The following is a 20,027-nucleotide window of genomic DNA, read 5'->3' on the forward strand; positions in this document are numbered from 1 at the left end:
GGGAGATGTGATGTTTTGTGCATGTGCAGAATTTGGACTGTATGAGGTACTAGGAAAGTATTTTGTAGCTTGTCATTACTGTCTGTGAATTGCTCAGAAATCCCTGTGGGGAGTAGTGGAGAAGGGAAGGGAGTTTATTTAACATGCAGGTTTGGGGTTTTTTGTGGAGAAAAACCTCTCTTGCCCGTATTCACTGAGTGCCATTGTGATATTTAATCTTTTATCAGCAGAATTTTTGTCTATGTGTTTTGCACAGATGTGGTGGAATTGAAATGTTCCCATTTGCTAGGTTATCTCCCTAACCACGTGTGTGGGACACTGCTGGCGTTGGAGGTTTCATTTCAAGCTATCTTAAATCCTAATGCAAGAAATTGTAGGAAAGTTGTTGACCTGATCCACCCAAACTCTGGTCTGTGGGATGACACCACACTTTAAACACATCCAATAGGTGTGCCTACACTTAAGTTTCCCAAGATAATTAATAGCTAATTAAATTGAATTCAGCTAAATACTCGTGCATGTTAGTCCATATACTCCACCAACAGAGTGCAGGGAAACAAAGGCTTGCAAAGCATCCAGACAGGCATGTGCAAATGTCAGCTAACTGGGATTAATTGGCAATTGGGTACCTTGAGATGGAAACTCAGTGGCTGTCATGATAAATGTAATTAATGGCCTGGTATTATATGGGGAGGTCAGTCTGGATGGGATAATGTTCCCTTCTGGCCTTAATATCTAGATAACTATGAAATTTCACATTTCTTCTTCCTTTCTCATTCTTGCATATGTACTTGGGGATTCTTGCCTGGCAGAGAGGGGAAAGCATGCTGTCAGCTTCTTTACATTTACAGTAATGTAAAACATCAGTTTTTATAAATCTCATTTTTACAAGCCCCATCCCCTCCCTGGTTTGGGCTGATATCAAAAGATGACGGTTGAGGCGAATCAGTAGAGCATGAACTTCATGGAAGTGTTTCTCTTTCTCTCCCTTCTCAGCTTTCCCCCTCCCCCAGTCCCCACTAATAAAATATTTTAATACCATTCTATTGGCACATCTAGTTATTTTCTTTACTTTTAGCAAACTCATCTACGCCTGATTCTGTTGTCCTTACTGTCAAATGCAATAGTATTAGAGCGAAAGGGCTAAATTGACTCTGTTCTGTAACTGTTTGGGAGTCAGCTGAACTGCTTATGTGAAAGGGGTTTGCAGCATTGGCTCCTTTGTGCCGAAGGAATACAATTTTCCTCTCTGCAAAGGCTTTTGCATCATTTGCATTCCAATGGAACCAGCAGACTGGGCCTCGGGTATGGAGCAGACCTTTTTATTGCAATCAGCAGAAAAATCATCCTTTTTCCTACCATCATTTGATAAAATTCCACAAACTCAGTGTTTTAGGAAGCATGAAGGGAACGTTACTCCCATAATTTCCTAAACTAACTGGGCCAGATTTACAGTGCTTTGGGCTAGGATTTAGCTGAAGTCCATGAGAAACGTGTAGGTAACTGCCCCACCTCTAAAAGAATCCGATCAGTCTCTGCTGCCCAAGGGCTTGCAGCGAGCCTGTAATTTAGTCTAGACTGGCTCTTGTAGCTTCTGTCTTACACTTGTCAGTAGCCTTTTATTTCTGTACCCTCTTGGTTTTGGGGCACCAGGGCATAAGAGGGACAAACCTGAAGACAGCACAAGTCCTTCCTGCACCACATTGTTCCTCCTACAGTGAGTTACGCAGCAGGAATTACAGAGAAGCTGTTGTCCAAAGCCCCGTGTCTGAGATGTGATACCTGGAGGAATTCCCTCCTCCTTTTCCCGGCTGGTAACGTTTCTCTGCTGTTGGGGAATATAGAGCAAGCTCCAAAAGTAATACTGACAGACTTCAGAATTATGATACACTGGAGCTCTGGTGTAATTCTTTGTTGAAGAAGTTAGAGGCCTAAAATGTTAAGGCTTATTGTTATTCTGAGTTGATAATCTCTGCCTTGCTTTAATAATTTTTCCTCATGCCTGGATAGCCTGCGAGTTGCACAATAATCACTCACACAGCTTTGTAATCAATGCCCAAAGTAATAGGATTCCGCTGGCCAACGGCAATTAATAAATTTGTGTCTTTTTTAAAACACTAGCAAGTCGGGCCTGAAATACGACTGACTGGCTTTCCTCATTTGCATATTTATTGCAGTGGAAAAATTCTTGCCGAATGATTGATGTTGAGCCTGCCTCTTGAATTCCAAACAGCACATTATTATGAAATGAAAAATGCCGGCCATACAGTTGATTAAAGTTGAAGACAGTGGAATCGGTGTTTTTTAAGATTGTGGGAGAATTAAAGGCATATTTTAATAGATGTTGACAAGAAGTGAACTAACAAAAGCAAAGCAAAGGATTTGCTTGAAAAGATTTAATCAAACGTGTTTCTTGGGGGATTAATTGCTGGGGATGACTAGTGCAAGTGGCTGGCTTGTGGATTTGAATGAGAAGTATTGTTCTCAGGCCAGCGTATTGAGTGCCATTTTGACCTGTAGTTTAACTCCTGTCCCACAGTCCTTCAAAAGGAGTGAAAATTTCTCCTCTTCATCCAGTTGGGATAAATGCCCGTACCTGATAAAGATACTTTTCATTATGTGCAGCTATTAAAATGAAAGAGGTTCAATTCCTCTCCTCCCTTTTTATTTGCATGAGGTGACCGGTGTGCTGGGCACGGCGCCTGTGCCTGGGGGAACTCCCAGGGTTTGGCAGCTCAGCCCTTGCTCTGGATACTGTGGTTCAAACATTGTTCCAGCTTTTCTGTGTGAGCACTTCATACAGCCTGTGGTGGTACATGGAAAATTAAAAGCTTGCATGCTGCTGATGTTCCTGTGATGCCAGATCCTCGGATTTAATTGAGGGGAAAATGTAGTTAATTTCCAGCTTTGGTGTGGGCTCTGAGTTCCATCCGTGTCCTGTGTGGGTAACGCTGCTCCTGTGGGTGTTTCATCCAGCAGGTACGCAGGAGCAGGCAGGCAGCTTTCTGTAGGGCAGCATTGCTACAGCAGGGCCCTGTCATGCCCTGTAAGATGCCACAAACATGCAGCAATAGGCTGAACATCCTGGGAGTTTTGCCCCAATTTTTAGCATTCTGTCCTTGACCATTGTACTCTGAATCAGCTGGACGGATGCACCAGGGTCAGGAGCTTGCCTGGTGGAGCAGTTTTGGGAATCCCCCTGTTTGGGTCTCTGTGAATACCTTTGAAAGCCTGGCCTTGAGGCACCAGCTTTTTTCCATCGACTCAAATCGTCTCTGCGTGAGGCCGCTCCGTGCTGCTCTGCACCAGCTGCCGCTCTCTGCAGCTGCTTGGGAAGAGACCCCATTTTTAGAGGTCATGAAAAAAGAGTGCAGCTCTTTTCCTGCACAGGAAGCTGCCTTGCTGTGGAGATGCTGAACCTAGAGTAGTGGGTGAGAACAGGAGCTGTGCTGCCTGCGAGACCCTGGCGTGGCAGAGCCCCAGAGGCACTGCTGCCCTTGGTGTGTGGGGAGGACTGGTGGGGCTAGTGCCCCATGGCCAGGAGCCAGCCCATGCAGGGGGGGATGCCAGCAGCACAACCAGCCCATGCAGGGGGGGGATGCTAGCAGCACAGCCAGCCCATGCAGAGGGGGGATGCCAGCAGCACAGCCAGCCCATGCAGAGGGGGATGCCAGCAGCACAGCCAGTCTATGCAGGGGGATGCCAGCAGCACAGCCAGCCCATGCAGGGGGGGATGCCAGCAGCACAGCCAGTCCATGCAGGAGGGGATGCCAGCAGCACAGCCAGTTTGTCTGTAACCATTGGCATTGACAAAATTGATTTTTGTGGTTTGAGAGCAGTGGGACAGATTTCATCTCTGGTGGGTCTCCTGACACTTTGATACATGGCAGTGCTATCCCTGAATGGAGCTAAATACTCCAGGGCTACTTTCTGACTGGGTGAAGGGATGTATAAAATGAGAACGTATGAGAAAGTATTAACAGAAAGGCACACTTTGATTTACTGATACTGGCTCCCAGCTTTCTTGGTGGATTGATATGCTGTCTGCTGGATCTGGAACAACTTTTTCACTCCTGTACACAAAATGAAGGGGCTCCCATGGACTTTTAAAAGTGACTCTTACAAGTTAGCACGTCACCACAGACCCTCTGAGTCCCATTTAAGCTGGATGTTATATTCAAACCACGTTCACTGTCTTCATGGAGCAGCTGCAGATGGATCCCACTCAGCATCCTTTTTTCTTTCCCAAAGGGCAGCTTTAGAAAAGGTTTGATGGAAGGAGGGGTTGCATGTTGTCCTCCGGTTAGCTGGCCTAAGAGTATGAGTTGTTGTTTTAGAGGTTTCAGTTGCTCCTACTGAAATGCTATACAGATGATCCAGCTTCTTTTGTTTCTAAGGCAATGCTGAGCCACCTGTCCTCAAAACACACAGGTTGGACACGCAGAGGTAACTCCTGGAAAAGCAGATAAAGTTCTGAGATTTTTCTCACTGATAATGTAGGGCCCAGTGTTAAAGGTGTCACTCGTGACACTGATGTTGATACAAGGTGGAATATTTACCTCAGCACATTGCAGTGCAGTTTGTAAGAGAGATGCAGCAAAGCTGCTAGCTGAGAGTGGGAGGGGAGGAAAGGGAAGGGAAGGGGAGACAGGCAGCGTTACATGCTTGTGGCTGCTGACCACTGCTTGGTGCACTGGGCTGGGAAGGGACAGCTGGGGGAGGTTTAAGCGTCTGCAGTTGGCTGAACATAACAGAGCAATAGCCAGAAGGGATGCTGGTGACAGAGTTAGTGTGGTAGTTGCTGGCATCAGCATCATCCTATTGGGAATGAGTGGTGGGAGGGTAGTTGTAGAGCTTTAACGGCATTGTTTAAGCCTTGGCCGGTTTGTGATGCTTGTGAAAATCATAGTGTCAGTATATTCTTGGTTCCAAAAGCTTTAGAAGCTGACTGCCTTGTACCTAACACAGCTTGTGCAGTGGGAGGCCCCTGCTACCTGGTCAGGGTTGGCATTGCCTATGCTCTGAGAGGTATTGCTGGCTTTGTTCAGTGAGCAGAGGAGGGAAGGGAGCAGGAGGTACAAACCTGCTGGTTATCACAAGTGAAAGCTGCTAGTTAGCTGCCTTAATGTACTGGCGTGCTTGAGAGCTCCATGTTTATGGCTCTTTTCTGTTTAATTGTCTGTTTCAGACAAGGAGCAATATTAAAACAATGTAGTGGGGGTGGGCAGGAGAGCAGGAGAGTCAACCCCAGCTTGCTTTCAAAATGACACAGTTTGCATTTATGAAACAATTTTGGTTTATGCTGCCTTCATTCACAAATGGATTCAGTCTTTTCCCTCAAACAGACAGTGTAAAGGCAGATGAGGGCATCAGAGGGAAGAGAAGATGAAGAGAGAGACAAGACTTGGAAGCAAACGATCCCTTTTGGAATTAAACGTGAAATGGATATGGCAGGGCTGGACGGGAAGAGGGCATGGAAGGGTGACACTTGGCTTCTGAAGCTGAGTTTACAGCACACTTAAGCACCCAATGGTAATGATGAGAATGCCATCCAGTAATGCTATTAAAAACACCAGCACTGGAAACATGGAAATTACCCAGCTGTGAGAAGCTCATGATGAAGCCACTGTCTGGAATAATTAGCCCTCCCACCTGGTTAGATACACTGTCATTGTCTTCCCTGCCCTCTCTATCCCCTTCCCTCCCAACTAAAATTGCTCCCCATCCCTGCTTCTGTTGGGGTCCATATCTCATAGCCTGTGGGAGCTTGAGCCTGTCTTTTTATTCCTTGCCTGCTTGCCATGGCCCCGATACACTCCAGAAGAGCTGGAGTGCTACTCCTGTTGTAATTGACAGGATCAGAGCTGCCTGGGGTGCATTAGCACTGCTGCTGGAGGATAGGCAGTGGGTAGAAAATAAACAGTTTCGGAAGCTCTGGGGACATTTAGCTGTGTGGCAGGCAGTGGGAAAGATTTTGCTGTTGTAAGCGGTGCAGTCAGGCTAGGGAGGGGGCACTTCCTTTCTGCAAGTGATGCTTTAGCTGCAGACAGATAGAACAAATGAATTTTGAAGGGCTTTTGTCTGTGTGTCTCTTGGAATTGTTTCGATGCTAACACACAACTATTTTACAAGTACAGCAAGCCTAATCCGTTAATAGGTTTATATAGAAGAGTTGTCAGAATGTATCTGTAGTGAGCTGCAGGCTGGGGGAGGATGAGTCCAACAGCTGATCTGCAACAAAAACCTTAAAGCATCTTCTCCTTGACATTCCTGTTACTGAGGTCAGGCCGTAATTTATCTGAAGATGGTGACAACTGAGCAGTATCACAGTGGTAACAGGCGGGAGATTGAGACCTCCGAATGTCTGGGCTGATTCCTGCTTGCACTGTCTCTGTCTGGTTGATGAAGATTTGCTGTTCACTCTACTCATGATCTCTGTGTCCTCCATTAAAAAGAAAAAAAAAAAAAGAAAAAGATGGAGTGATGGAAAGTTCTCTCCATTCCTCTGACTACAAAGGAACTGGCTTCTTTCTAATTTCTTAGGCCTCCTGTGTGATGAGCACAGTGACACAGAAACCAGTGGTGGTCACAGCCCTGCAGGAGTTTGCTTTTTCTCCTTGCTTTGTCTCCTTCTGCTCCCCATAACATTCACTTTATATGACAGAAAGAAAGGTCAGAGGCCCATTTTAAACGGGATGTGCATATGTACATGCCTTGTATTGCTTCAGCATGTTCAAGTGAAGCTGGTTTCTGCTGCAGAACTTCACAGGAGAGAGGAATGAGTGAGTCGGCAAAAAAGGTTGTCGTCTGGTGTGTGTCATCAGCCACTTCTGCACACAGCACTTGCTGCTTTCATAAGCTCATCCTTCAGGCCCTGCAGTCTGACTGTTTGTTGATGGGACATTAGATCAGTATACTCCTGATGTGCAGCCAGGCAGGTGTTTAGCAGGCAGTCCTGCCTCCTTTCCTTCCTTTCTACAAAAGAAATGTTTCCAGCATGGTGGTGTTGGACGTGAACAGCTATAAATTGGTTTGAAGGTAAAACCCACATCTCTAACCGATCAGAGAAAAACAGGTAATGGGACATGCAGTAGCTGTGTCAGAAATTCAGATTCCAGATGAGAACTAAGCACTGAAAAGCCAAGTCTTCGCCAGAAGCAAGGATCAGTGGGAAATTGTCACTGTTGTCTCTTGTTCTGCAGGTTGTAAAGCCCTGGAAGCAATGCTGAAAGTATTAGTGGAGCTTCAGGATGAGCTGCTTTATCAATACCCAGGCACGAGGCATCTGCTAGATGGAAAACAATCAAAAACTGAAAGGTAAATAAGAAATAAGACCTTTCTGAATCCTTTGGTCTCCAACAAGCAGGAGAATTCCTTCTGCCAGTGTGGGAAGTCTGTTTTGTAATCGTTCTGATTACAAGGAGGGGCTAAACCATAGGTCTTTTACCATAAATATAACCATGGTGTGGAAAAAAAGCACAGGTGATATTGGAGGGGCCGTTAAGAGTTCACACACGTTGACTTAGAGAAGTGTAGCATTTTTAGCCTGAGTGGTTTTTGTTCTAGTGATGATGAAATCCCTAGCAGCAGTGATGAAGAGCAGGTGAATAAGGTTGAGGAGAAAAGGAGGAGCCTCCCCAAACGAAAGCTGAAGATGGAAGACTACCCAGAGTTCATAGCCAAGCGATACGCTGACTTCAGGACGTATCGGAACAGCGTCTTGCAGAAGTGGCACGAGAAGACAAAGCTGGCATCTGGCAAAATGGGAAAGGCAAGTCTGTGTTTATGCATGCCAATATGCTCATTGTTCATCAGGGATTTGTGGAAGTTGTTTTGAAAGTATCGTAGGTGTTCTGAGTTAAGCCGAGAATTACAGCAGTAAGAGTTAAATACACATGTACATATTTCTGCTCAGCCCTCAAATTTCAAAGGCATAAGATGTTCTCTTTTGTTTTAGGCAGGAAGAAGTTTTTCAGGGGCAACTTTTGGGAAATACTCTTGAGTAGTATTAGTGTCCTCCCAACCAGACATGTCATCATAGCCATCGTCATTGCTCCAGCAGCAAGGAAGGTCTATGAAAATGTAACTATTGCTGATCAACAAGCTGCTAGTCTTTTATAACGGAACTAGAGGCTTCTGTGTGCCTCCTCCATGAAGCATACACTTCAATACAATGTGTAATCATTTCACCTGAAGATCCAGGGTCTCCTAACATCTGTGAGTTGGTATCAATCATTGAGAAGTTCATCTGAACCAGAACAGCAAAGGCATTTTATTAAGCCAGGCATCAGGTTGCCTCAGGTTGAGAAGGGAGAGAAACAAATAAAAAATCCCAGCACAAATCCCTGCAACGAAACCCAAGCCCCCTCCTCTTGGAATGCTGTCTGCTTATCCACTGACATGGAAAGATAGAGGAACATTGCTGCCTTGAGGAAAAGCTTTCTGCATTATCTGACACTAGTTAATGTTGTTGCAGGGTTTCGGTGCCTTTGAGCGTTCAATCTTGACTCAGATTGATCATATTATGATGGACAAAGAGAGATTGCTACGGCGGACACAGACCAAGCGATCAGTGTACACAGTGCTGGGAAAGCAGGAGCAGGAATCTCCTCCAGTCCCTGAGTCTTTGCCTGAAAATTCGGTAAGGGAATTTTGTTTGTATAACTCATACTGTAGCAGCAGTGAAACTCTCTGCAAAACAATTAACTTGAGCCTTTAGTAGGTAATGTTCTCGTTTGTGAGAGATTTATGAAGGCGATATCTGAGTGTCGATTCCTGTAATGTAATGGCTAAGAAAAAGATGTAGACATTTCAATTCCAGTTTTACAGTGTTTGCATTATCTCCTGTGCCACTCCCTGACAGGAGAGCAAGGTTTGGTCCGTGCCTCTCCTCTGCTGTAGGAAGTGATGCTCACTAAATCTGCTCTTTGAGGTAGTGGCTACAAAACTTTGTTTTTACTCTGGAGTTTAGAATCTTTAACCCAGAAAGTCACTTCTAAAATCATACTGCATATAACCCACAGCATATGTTAGTAGTAAGTCTGTTATTAATTTAGTATTTAAGAATGAATAATTCTGATGGATCATGTAGAATTACTGCACTTGCAAGATGTATTTTTGCCATTACATTGAAAATATCCGGAGTATTTTGCCAGAAAGACTTTGCACAGTCCTATTTATTTCCCAGTAAAGGTATCATAAATCTATTTTGGCATTGGCAGTGTTTCTGCCTTGCCTTTAAATGTATTCCTAGTCCTTAAAAGCTTGTTATGTTGGGAGTTTTCCTCCATTCCTTCATATCTTCAAGTGTGTTTACAAGCTGCTGCACGTGATGTCATCAGAGTTAGGGACAGAAATAAGCAGATGTGAGATTTCATTATTTCCTTTGTGCTTCTAGGAAATCCTCCCTCCGTCAGATTCCAACAAGCACCTGAAGGACATAGATGAGGAGATATTTGATGATGATGACTTTTATCACCAGGTAGGTGATGGTAAATCTGTGTTGGAATTACGGCTCCAGTTAGTTTTTAATACTTACAGAGCTAATGCAGTTGGTTCTCTCCTCTGAATTTCTCTTAGCAGTGAGATTCATTTGCCTGGTCTAAAGTCCAAAATCTCTGTAGTTATCTCAGAGGACTTCATTCATAGCCTTCATATAAGGCTTAAACTTGCATTGTGGATATAAACTTGTGGCTGTTACTGGCACTGCTGTGCTGCAGCGAGCCAGGGCTGGAGGATCAGTTCTGTGCCCGTTGTTCTTGCTGGCAAACAGTGCTACACAAGAGAAGAATTACTGAATGCTCTAAAGGTGACTGTTCTCTGTGGGTAGAGTCCCATTATGAAAAATGACTCTAGTAGATCCTCAAAAACATCTTGAGTTACTCTCATCTCAATCGAAATAATCTCGTCTACCTGCTGAATGAAAAAGCTGCAGGGCTTCTCTAGCACTTTGCTTGGAGATGTGCCAGCTTGGATTTAGGCCAGTTATTCTTTTTATTTGCAAAATTCTTAGAAACAAGGAATCCACAGCTAGTGGATGGAGGCTGCAGCTTAGGGAAACATTGTGTTTGTAATTTCTTTAATAAATGGCAGTGCCAGCCTTATGAAATACCGAAATGGCCATTTATTGAGGAGTGTGACTTGCTCTAAGTCCTTCCCCAATGCACAAAACACTAGTTTTGCTCTGATGATCCACAGAGAGCTTTAACTTCGGGACTAAACAAATGCCATTATATCACAAGAAAGGCAGAAATTTCTGATTTGAACAGTTATTAGAGTGGCTAGTAAAGTGTTGGGATGGTGGAAGAGAGCTGTTACTATGTGACTCTGCTCTGAAAATTGCTTTAACCAGAAGCATTTGAACACTTGCAAAATTTGGAGTGTCATGTACAGAGCCAGGACCAAAGGTGAATAAAAAGATGTATTAAATTGGTCACTCTTATCTGTGTTTTACAGATAGGAAATAGGCTGCCCAGAGGGGTTGTAGAGGCTCCTTCCTTGGAGGTCTTCAAGACCCACCTGGACATGTTCCTATGCGACCTTATCTAGGTGACCCTGCTTCTGCAGGGGGGTTGGACTAGATGATCTCTAAAGGTCCCTTCCAACCCCTACCATTCTATGATTCTATAAAATGCAGAGAACTTTAGTACTGCTGAATGTCTTTGCCTTCCAAGGTTTTCAACACACTTCCATATCTACTGCGGATACATCCAAGAAAACTTTCGCAGTAGACCTCCTGTGCTGCAGAATTAGGACAATGTGAATATTTAATGTTTGTGAGGACTCTACTCAAGGCAGCCTACTGCAGAGCCAGGATTGTGTGCTGAGCTAGCTCCTCTCCAGGCTGTGTATTCATTGTAAGAGCATCTCAGCTAGTATTGCTGTCAATAGAGCAGCATCTCTGGGGCAGGTGAGGGGGCCAGGTCCATCTGTGGAGGCTCTAAAATGGTGAGTGGAGATTATCTGTCTTGTTGGCAGCCGTGACTGAAGAGACCAAATCTCTCAGGCAGTGAGGAAACACTGAGGTGGAATTTGGGGTCCAAATGGATCAGAGCCCAGCTTGGGGGCCAAGTGGACTCAAAGAACACAGAACAAATTGTTAGTGTAACAAAATTGTGTAGTGCTGGGGGAGAAATAACTGCGATTGACAGTCCGTGGGCAGGTGATGAGAAGGTGCTTGTTGGCCATGAAATGTGACATTTTTGAAAGAAAATACAGCAATAGATGAATAGCCCGTCCTTCCTTCTAATAACTTTAACTTCGATAAATCGTGATTTCAGAAATATGACTAGTCACAGCTTAGCTTTTCCCCTCACTGGTTAATTGGGGTGCTGGGGTTAATCTAAATTAAAACTTAAACTAATAGAGGTCATTGAGGGAAGAGAATCACCTGAGTAAAACAAATGGGTCTGCCAGGCACAACTGTATCTTGGCCATTTCCCAAGAGGGAAGTGGCAGCAAATTGGAGTTGTTTCAGCATTCGGTAGAGGTGAAGGATGGGTGACACCAGTTTAATGTACGGCAGCTCCGGAAGCGTTCCAGATTGCATTCCTTGCTGTACCAACTGCTGCCTCCCGCGCGCAGTCAATAGGAGCAGGACCAGCCAACAACATCTGGCAGCACAGCAAGGAATGGGTGCAACTTCGAAACCCCATAGACTCTAAATATGGTGCTTAGCCTGGTGGAGGCTTTAATCACTTACCACTCTTTGGCAGCGGGCTCCGACAGCTTATCCTCGCCTCGTACATCACGCACAGACATCTGCTGAGCCGCGAGGCAGCTACACATTCATTTTCCTTTCTTGCTTGTGGGGTTTTTTTTATATCCCTCCCTCCTTTTCTCCCTCCCTTCCTTCCACCCTTCTCCTCTCCTCCCATTCCCAATATGCTGCTTGGGTGAGATGATCTGTAAAGATTACTTCTTCATTGTGTGCAAGTAATTGTGGGGATGCCAGCCCCTTGCCAGATACCACGCAGCACCTGGTCCGCTGACCTGGTTAATGTCTTCTGTTGAGTGGGATTTGGCAGAGACTGGAGCTGAAGTCAATTCCGTGATATGGCTAAAAAAGAAAGGCTGTATGTTTTCTGTCACCTCCCAATTAAATTGGTTTCATGAAGTGCTTTCCTTTATTTGTCAGGATGGTAAGCTCAAGCTGAGGGTTGCACTCAGGAAGGGTGGTGGAGTGCTGACAATGCGGTGTATGTGTTTCAGGGAGGTTGTACCTGCGTGGTGCTCCATGTGCATGTGGTTGTGTGTGTGCATGTACACATATAAATAAATGTAGAGAGGGAAGTGGTTCTTCAGAGGCTGAGATGGCTCAGAAACTCTGACCTCTATGCATAATACTTATTGCAAAGGACCTTTCAATGGGGGCTTCTTGCTTTGTATTTAAATGGAGATCTAGGCTTTGGTTAGTGTCGCTTTCATTTTGCTAAATAACGTTTCATAATGATCAGTTTATTTTTATTACTGCTTATGGTTTATTAAAGGTAAGTTTTCAGATAAAGAAGGACCTCAGAAAGCAACTTCCTGTATATTTCAGTGTGAAATTAAGCAAGTGAAAATGAACGAGGCCTGATGGATGTGCACTGGTTAATGATAACAGAATAAGTACCTGTACTGTTTTGTTATACAATATCATGTAAAGCTCTTTAATGAATCTTTTTCCTGTGGTAAAACAATTTTCTTGTCCCAATCTTTGATATTCAGTGGAGTTCACCACGTGGGGCTGGTGGAATTTTATGATGATTCAGGATTTAACTCTGTTCATTCCACTTTGCCTTTTCTCATATCCTTCACTTGGTTTATAAGCAGTTACAGTTTTTATGGTGGTTTTCCATGTTGAGTGGTAATGCAAAGCTGAGCTGAAAAACACAAGCATAGTATTTTTATTTGGGTTGCAGTGGATGGGAATAGTTAAACTGTTTCAGAAGGATCCTTACTAAGAGCAGTGAGAGGCCAGACCCCGTTAAGTCTCCTTCATATGTGGTTTTAAGAGAAGAAAAGGACTTTTTCTGTTTTTAGAAGTTTTATTGATGTAGAATTCATTACAACTGATATGGCAGCATTAGACTTAAAATTCCAGCCTGCTACCAGAGAGCTGCTGGTCTGACATGCTACAGTGGAGATTTTATTATTAGGTTGAAATACTTCTCTAGTAAAGGAGAGGGTGGAAATTGGTTTATTTCCAACAGGAATTAGGTTAGTGTTCACGTGCTAAGTGTTCCACTGGTAGCAGCTCGTCCCAGAACAAATGTTCATCACTGATGGCAGCAGGTAGGCCTGGGGAGAATTAGGAATATACATAATCCCTTTTTTCCCTCCTGCTCCCTCCTCCCCCTGATTTTAGTTACCTTGTATGTCATTGCATTTTATAACAACTCACAGTCATCAGTCTTGTCTATGATCAGCACAATGTCAGAAGCTGAACAGAGCCAAAGTGGATGAGGAACATTTGGTGAAACTCTAGAGCCTTCAAAGAGGGAAGGAGGGAGCAGTTTGCCAGGCAGGACTGTCAGTCAGCTGGAGAGGACTGGCACCCCCCATCCATGGCATTATGCTGAGATGAATGATACCGTCTGGGATTTGCTCCCAAGGTGAGCATGTTTGACTAGTGAGGAAGAGACTTGCTCCCTTCCTTATCTATACCCTTAGTTACTTAGGAAAGGAGTTGATCCTGTAGAAAATGCTGTTTAATTGTAGGACTCTTGACTGGCACTGTATATGCCTGCACACTCTGTGGCAGATGTGGTTTTTACAAGTGAGCAAGAGATCTCACCAACTTCCCCTTTCCTACCTTAGTGTTCAGAATGCCTGCTTTAATCTGAGCATCCACCAAATAAATTTGCAAGTCTGAATCTTTTGTTATGATACTTCTAGCTCAGTTTGTCTCTCACCTGAGTTGCACTAGTGTCTAAATCATGGATTTTTAGAAGCTACCTTGATGGGGTAGATTTCTCCCCTGTCCTGAGCAAAAGTCAGCCTAAAGCAGTTTCCTGTCTCCCAGGTATTTGATAATGCCATAAGCAAGTAATTACTAATCCAGTGAACTATTAAAAGTTGATAATAGTGAAGAATAGAGAGAAGACTGGCTTTTTGACAAGCTGGTTTACCTTAATTAAACTGGTGAGTGATTAATATGGACAGCTGATCTTGTGGCTTTAATTAGATGCATTTAGAGTTTTGTGTGAATAAGAGATGTCTCGAACCATCCCACAGGTTAATGGCAATACAATACTCTTATCACAGGCATGTATCTTTCAAATGGCTGGGTAGATGGTTAATAACACGTTTTAAAGCTTGATTTGAAACTTCTCTTAATGGGTTATTAGAAAATACCAAGTCAGAAACTTTTATACAAAACTGAATGTTAATAAAACAGAAAAGAGCCTGCCCAGTGATTTCATCTGGCAGTTCAAGTCCTTACGTTATAAATAGGTTGCAGAAAATTAGATGTTTAAAAAGTGGTTCAAGGGGATTTAAAAATAATACTTGAGCTGCAGTCTACGTTTTCTCTGGTGTTGCTAGAAACCCAAATGGTGTTCTACTGCTGCTGTGTAAGAGCTTGAAAGAGGAAAAGAAACAGCATTCCTCTACTCCGTGGCAGAATGCAGTGTAAAACATCTGCTGAGCAAGTCCTGGCCTAGAAGGAACCTTTTTTAATTCATGCTGTTTTGAATAATTGTATGGAGTGTGAATATAAAAAAAAAGGGGAAAAAATAATTTGGTTTACCATGTCTCCCCAAAGAGTAAACAAGAAGAAAAAAATAGTAGAAAGTATTGAAATTTCATTGATAAAATGCAGCTTTGTCAAGTTTCTGTTCAGGAGTGACTTGGCATTTTCCCCGGGAAAGAGGAAAAAAGCGTTTCGTGTTTGTCGTTATATTCCCTTTTTACTTGGACTTGACAAGGTGCACTTAGCTTCTCTCTTTTTGTTTCCCTGCAGTGATTTTGTTAAAAAATAACTGCTTTTTAAACTGTTAAGAGATAACTTAACAATAACACGTTCTTTCAACGTGTCATGTCACGTTGTGGCTCTGGGAGGCAGAACGAAGGTAATTTGCCTGAGCTTTTGAAAGGATTCTGTGTTCAAAGATAGCAGAGTGGCAGTAGTAGACCTTCACACCACAATCATTGTGTGTCCTGTCTCTAGGAACAAATAACACATTCAGCTAGAAAAGTCCACATAAGCAATTTGCAAATGTTTTAAGAGTTCCTTGCTAATTACGGGTGTGTGGTTTTTAGCCAAGGAGTGACGGAGCGAAAGGCAAGCAGCTGCTAGTAACCAAAGTCTGGGTATCTACAGATTTTCTCATTGTTTCAGAATCTCTGGATACTCAAATCTGTTTCTGTTGCTTTCTGCAAGCAGCTAAGCTGGCAGAAGTCCTGGGAGGTTCTGCTTTTCCCTTGTTCCGCACAGTTGCTTTCAAATGAACAGTCAGCCCCTTTTTGATTCCATTAGTGGTGCAAGGAGCCCGATGGACTGTTTTGACTTGCCTGCACAGCCGTGACTGGGCTGAGGCTGCCTCTCACCTCTCCCCTGCCTGACTTGGGGAATTCAGCAGTGCCACTTGCATGACAGAGTAGGTGGCTTTGATGCACTGTAGCAGAAGTGACCCCTGCCTTTACTGGCTTTTCTGATGATTCTAATAACATCAGAGAAGCATCATTCCATTTGTTCTGATTATATTCCTAGAGCTTTGTAAACTCAACTGTTTCCTGTGATACACTACAGATCAAGTTTTGCAAGGTATTAATTCAGATTGATCTTTGTGGCCTTAACAAAAGGGAGCCTTTGGTCACAGGGCTTATTTCAGCTATACTTAGCTCTTTGTCTCAACTGGAAATTCTTAGGGGTCTGCAAATCGGGAAAGTCAGCAACTGTAGCATTAGAAACACTGATAGATAATGCATGGAAATGAGACCTAACCTCTAAAATGAAAATTGACCTCTAAAATGAGAAATGAATCTCTATTACCCTTGAACAACACCCTGATGGCATTTCTAAATCCCTCTAATTTTGTACAATGTACTTTGTGTGCATCTCTTTAACTAGGATAGAGAGGGAGTCCTTTTAAGGTGAATTCTCCTGAAAGCACACATCATTGACTCCAGTGTAAATTTTTACAATGGCTTTGGTGTCAGCAAAGGTAGGTGAATACTAACCACTTCTGAAGCTCTTGCCTCCAGATGTGTTCTGTGGTAGTGCTGCCTTGCTGGGTGCTGGCAGATGCAGATTTTAAGGTCTCTCATGTGCTCAGGACACAGGAGGCAGAGTCAGTCCCTGTTCACAGATACAGCATGTGGGCCTTGGCAAACCACACAGCCTCTGCGTGCTTTTCTGCATCCATGTGGTTTGCAGTCCCCAGATTTGCCTGGGAAGTCTGATGGGGTTGGTTTCAATAGCAAAGCTTTGTGGAGATAAAACCCCTGTGCGTAGGAGCACTCGTGGCAAGCATCACCACTTCGTTCCAGAGGCAAATCAAACTGACATTGACAACTTTCTCTGTTTCCTGTGGCCCATTGTTTACATGGAGCTCTTCCTTCTGCTTCCAGCTTTTGGTAGGAGCAGGTTGGAGTCAGTAGTTGAGCTGCAGGCCATCAGATGGGGTTGAAGTTCGTTGCAGGAAGGCAGTTGTGTTTGCTTACAGGGGAGACTCAGCTTAGGTTATGAAGGTCAGGGAAGATGTGAAGAGGTGAAGGAGGGAAAGCAAAAAAGAGTCTATTTTAAATCAAAGGCTTTTGATGCCGGTATTGCCTAACTCAAACTCTGTCTTCACACATCAGGGCTTAATGCTGATGGTGATTTACTTACACTTCCTAGTTAATAATTAGACATTGGGAGACACCATATATCACTCCTAATGGAATATATGGGGTCTGATGAGAGTTTTCTGTTTTGACTAATAAATTTTAACCAGAATCACCGAGCTTAATGAAATATTACCGCTTCGGAAGTGTTTTAAGTCTTGTGCTGTGAAAACATTGTTGCTTTATTCAGTAAATGTATTTATCATTCATTCTGTATCCCGAGCCCTAGCTGGCTCTGGAGCATGGGCTGAATGCAAGACTCTGAACTAGAGAACTAGAAAGTGGAAAACTAATCAAATCCTTAAAGACCAAAGGCAGCGAGGCAGGTCTGGACTGACTTTTTCAGTGGTAGCCTCTGGCTACATCCACTTTTATTTTAGTAGCCATTGTTAGCATGATTTATAACTTTAGGACATACACTATTTAGGTGTAATAAGATGCTTCACAGCTTTTATTTCTGTCTCCTAACTTCCCTCTTGTCCCTGCTCTTTTTTTTACTTTCCCCTTGTCTTTGTTTCCCTCTCCTCTCCCCGGGGCTGTCCCCTGTCCTGCAGTTGGTGCTGGCCTGAAAGAACATTACACTGTCAGCCCCAAGATCAGTAAAACCATCTCTGCCTCAACTAATGGCTGATCGGCTGGTGGCCTAGTTAGTGCAGAGGAGACGGCTGTGTGCAGGGTTTAGTCTCCTACTGCTGCACAAAGCTTTTCCCTGCTAATTCTGCACTCAGAGGAGGGGATTTAACCTCCATCAAATAATGGGATTCCTGCTGTTGCTCCACTACATGCACACAGCTCAACTCCTTGCCCTTCAAAGCTGTGACGGGAAGCGCTGCCTCACCAAAAGGAGAGTGATCCAGCCCAGGATCCCTCTGCTTGGGTACAGCACCAGGAACCTGCCCCAAAAAGCTTCTTGTCCTGACCAGTGTGGCCACAGTGTTACTGAAATCTGCCACAGGAAAGCACTCTCCAAACCAGGTTTTACAGTTCAGAAAGTTGACATGAGTTCATTGCAGCGCTGGGTGCATGGGGAAGGGGGATGGCTCCTCCTAGCACATGCACACCCAAAAATGAAAGAGCACTTCCTCTAAGCACAGAAAAATGACCTTCCCCCTCCTGTTCTGCATGCTATACAGGGGACATTAAACATGCTTTGGGTGGAGAGTTAAGGAATAGAGTCAGGTATGTTTAGTGTGTACCCCTTTTAGCTCATTATCCTTTTTAAGGGTGTCAAAGAGGTGTTAACTCTAATACTTATTTCCTGGTTAATGAAGCAATGATCTCACTTTGGGTACTGTGGCCTTGCTGAAACTGTTTGTTTGTCTGCTAGGTCTTGCAGTCTGTAGTCAAAACATGACTGTCTTGCACCTTAAGACTCTCTCCCTCCCTGCTTCTCAGGCTGATTTCAAAGGCCTCCCACACTGGCACTTTTAAACACTTTTAACCCTTTGCTTGCAATTCTCTCATCATCACCCAACTCAAAGTCCAAATCGTACTTGTAAAGGACAGGAGGATGGAGCCAGGCTGTTCTCAGTGATAGGACAAGGGGCAATTGGTACAAGCTGGAACATAAGAGGTTCCAAAGATACAGAAGGAAAAACCTTTTCACTGTGAGAGTGAGGGAGCCCTGGCAGGGACTGCCCAGATGGGCTGTGGAGTCTCCTTCTCTGGGGACATTCAAAACCCACCTGGATGAGTTCCTGTGTGACTCACTCTAGGAGGTCCTGCTCTGGCAGGGGCGTTGGACTGGATGATCTTTCAAGGTCCCTTATAACCCTTAAGATTCTGTGATTGTGTTAATCTGTGAAATGGTGAACGAGGCTAGAAAGTGGGGGGTTATAAATGAGAAGGGGTAGGGATCTAAGGTGTCTGGGGAGTCTATAAATGAGAAGAGTTCTACAAATGAGAAATCTCTGGAGTCTGGTGTAGGACCTTAGTGACACTCCTTAGTCTACCAGCCTGTGGACTTAGTGGGCCACCAGGAAGAGCATTTTCTGCCCAAAGTGCTGCTGCATAGTTCTCTGAGAGTGTGGGACATCTGTGCATTCCAGTGTTCCCGTGCCTCTGCTACTCAGCAGATTTCCCTGTACATCCTGCCAAGGCAGCAAGATAAGAGGAGACAGTAAACACACAGTATTGCCAGCACAGGAAGAAACCACTAAAACCTTCCTGCACCATTTCTCGCTGCTGTTTCAACCCTCCCTCCCACCTTGCTTTTGACAGAATATTGACTAGAAACCAAGATCCCATTTCTGCTTAGCCTTAAGGGCAGCTGTTTACAGAGCGGCGGTGTTACACAGGTTTACTGTGTCGTATGTCTGTGTAACGCTGGATTTGGATCTTGTATTTAGCTGCCAGAAGTGACTGTGATGAAGTGGGAGAGATAAACTGATAGATTGTGTGCCAGAAAGATGTTGGGAATCAATCAGATAAACAGGGCAGAGAAGTAGCTTGCTGTTTTCCAGTGATAATAAACCAGTGGCCTCTCTTGTTGGAATTTGTAAATGTAATTGCTGCAGTAATAATCTCCAAGAATAAGCAAATAGAAGAAAAGTCATGGCAGGTTTTTGATTGTGCTTGAATTACTCTTTTTTTGGGTAATATGATGTATGTCTTGAAGGAGAGAGAAGATGTGGACAGGTGTAAATGTTATTCCTGTCGCTGGAGTGTCTCCTATTTGAAAATAAGAAAAGGGTCATAAAATGATACCCATCTACCTTGATGGCATTTTTCTTTTGTGGAGTGCATGTCTTTTCCTTCCTTCACTCCAGCAGTGTACTCAGGTGATCAGAAACTGGCCTCAGGGAATTTCTCGTGGCACTGTGCCTGGCTTTTACTCACTGGGAAGCCCTCCCAAGGGCAGGGCAAGTCAGGAACTAAACTGTGCTCTGAAATGCTCTCCTCTCACTTGAGCTAGTGTTTCCTTCTCTCATCCCTGTCTTCAGGGATTGCGTGTGGAGCTTCTTTCTTGTCTTCTTGCCTTGTCTATGTGTGCTGTCTTGGGCCAAGTGAAGACTATAGCTTCTCCCCAAACCCTGTTTGCCATGACTGTTACTGAACATTGACTGACCATTGCAGTCCAGCTCTCTTACTTGAGCGAAAGTGTAGAGTGGAGGAAAATCGTCTTCCACCCTTTCTTTTCTTTGTGGAATTGCCTGGACACTGTGGTTCCCAAGTTGACTTGTTATGGGTGTTTTCTGAGCTGAGGCAGTAACTTCAGT

The 20,027-nt window shown here is 44.1% G+C and overlaps 1 protein-coding gene across 1 annotated transcript in view; it reads left to right on the forward strand.

The window, feature by feature from the left end:
* Window positions 1–20,027, forward strand: part of AATF (apoptosis antagonizing transcription factor) — a 54,710-nt gene that overhangs the window by 11,686 nt on the left and 22,997 nt on the right. Inside the window, exons 5-8 of the mRNA XM_062012236.1 lie at window positions 7,203–7,317; window positions 7,567–7,771; window positions 8,477–8,641; window positions 9,398–9,481. Of these exons, the coding sequence (XP_061868220.1) occupies window positions 7,203–7,317; window positions 7,567–7,771; window positions 8,477–8,641; window positions 9,398–9,481 (569 nt within the window). The remainder of the gene's footprint in view (window positions 1–7,202; window positions 7,318–7,566; window positions 7,772–8,476; window positions 8,642–9,397; window positions 9,482–20,027) is intronic.

Source organism: Colius striatus, chromosome 20 (assembly GCF_028858725.1).
Source record: "Colius striatus isolate bColStr4 chromosome 20, bColStr4.1.hap1, whole genome shotgun sequence".
In the NCBI taxonomy this organism is placed as follows: Eukaryota; Metazoa; Chordata; class Aves; order Coliiformes; family Coliidae; genus Colius; species Colius striatus.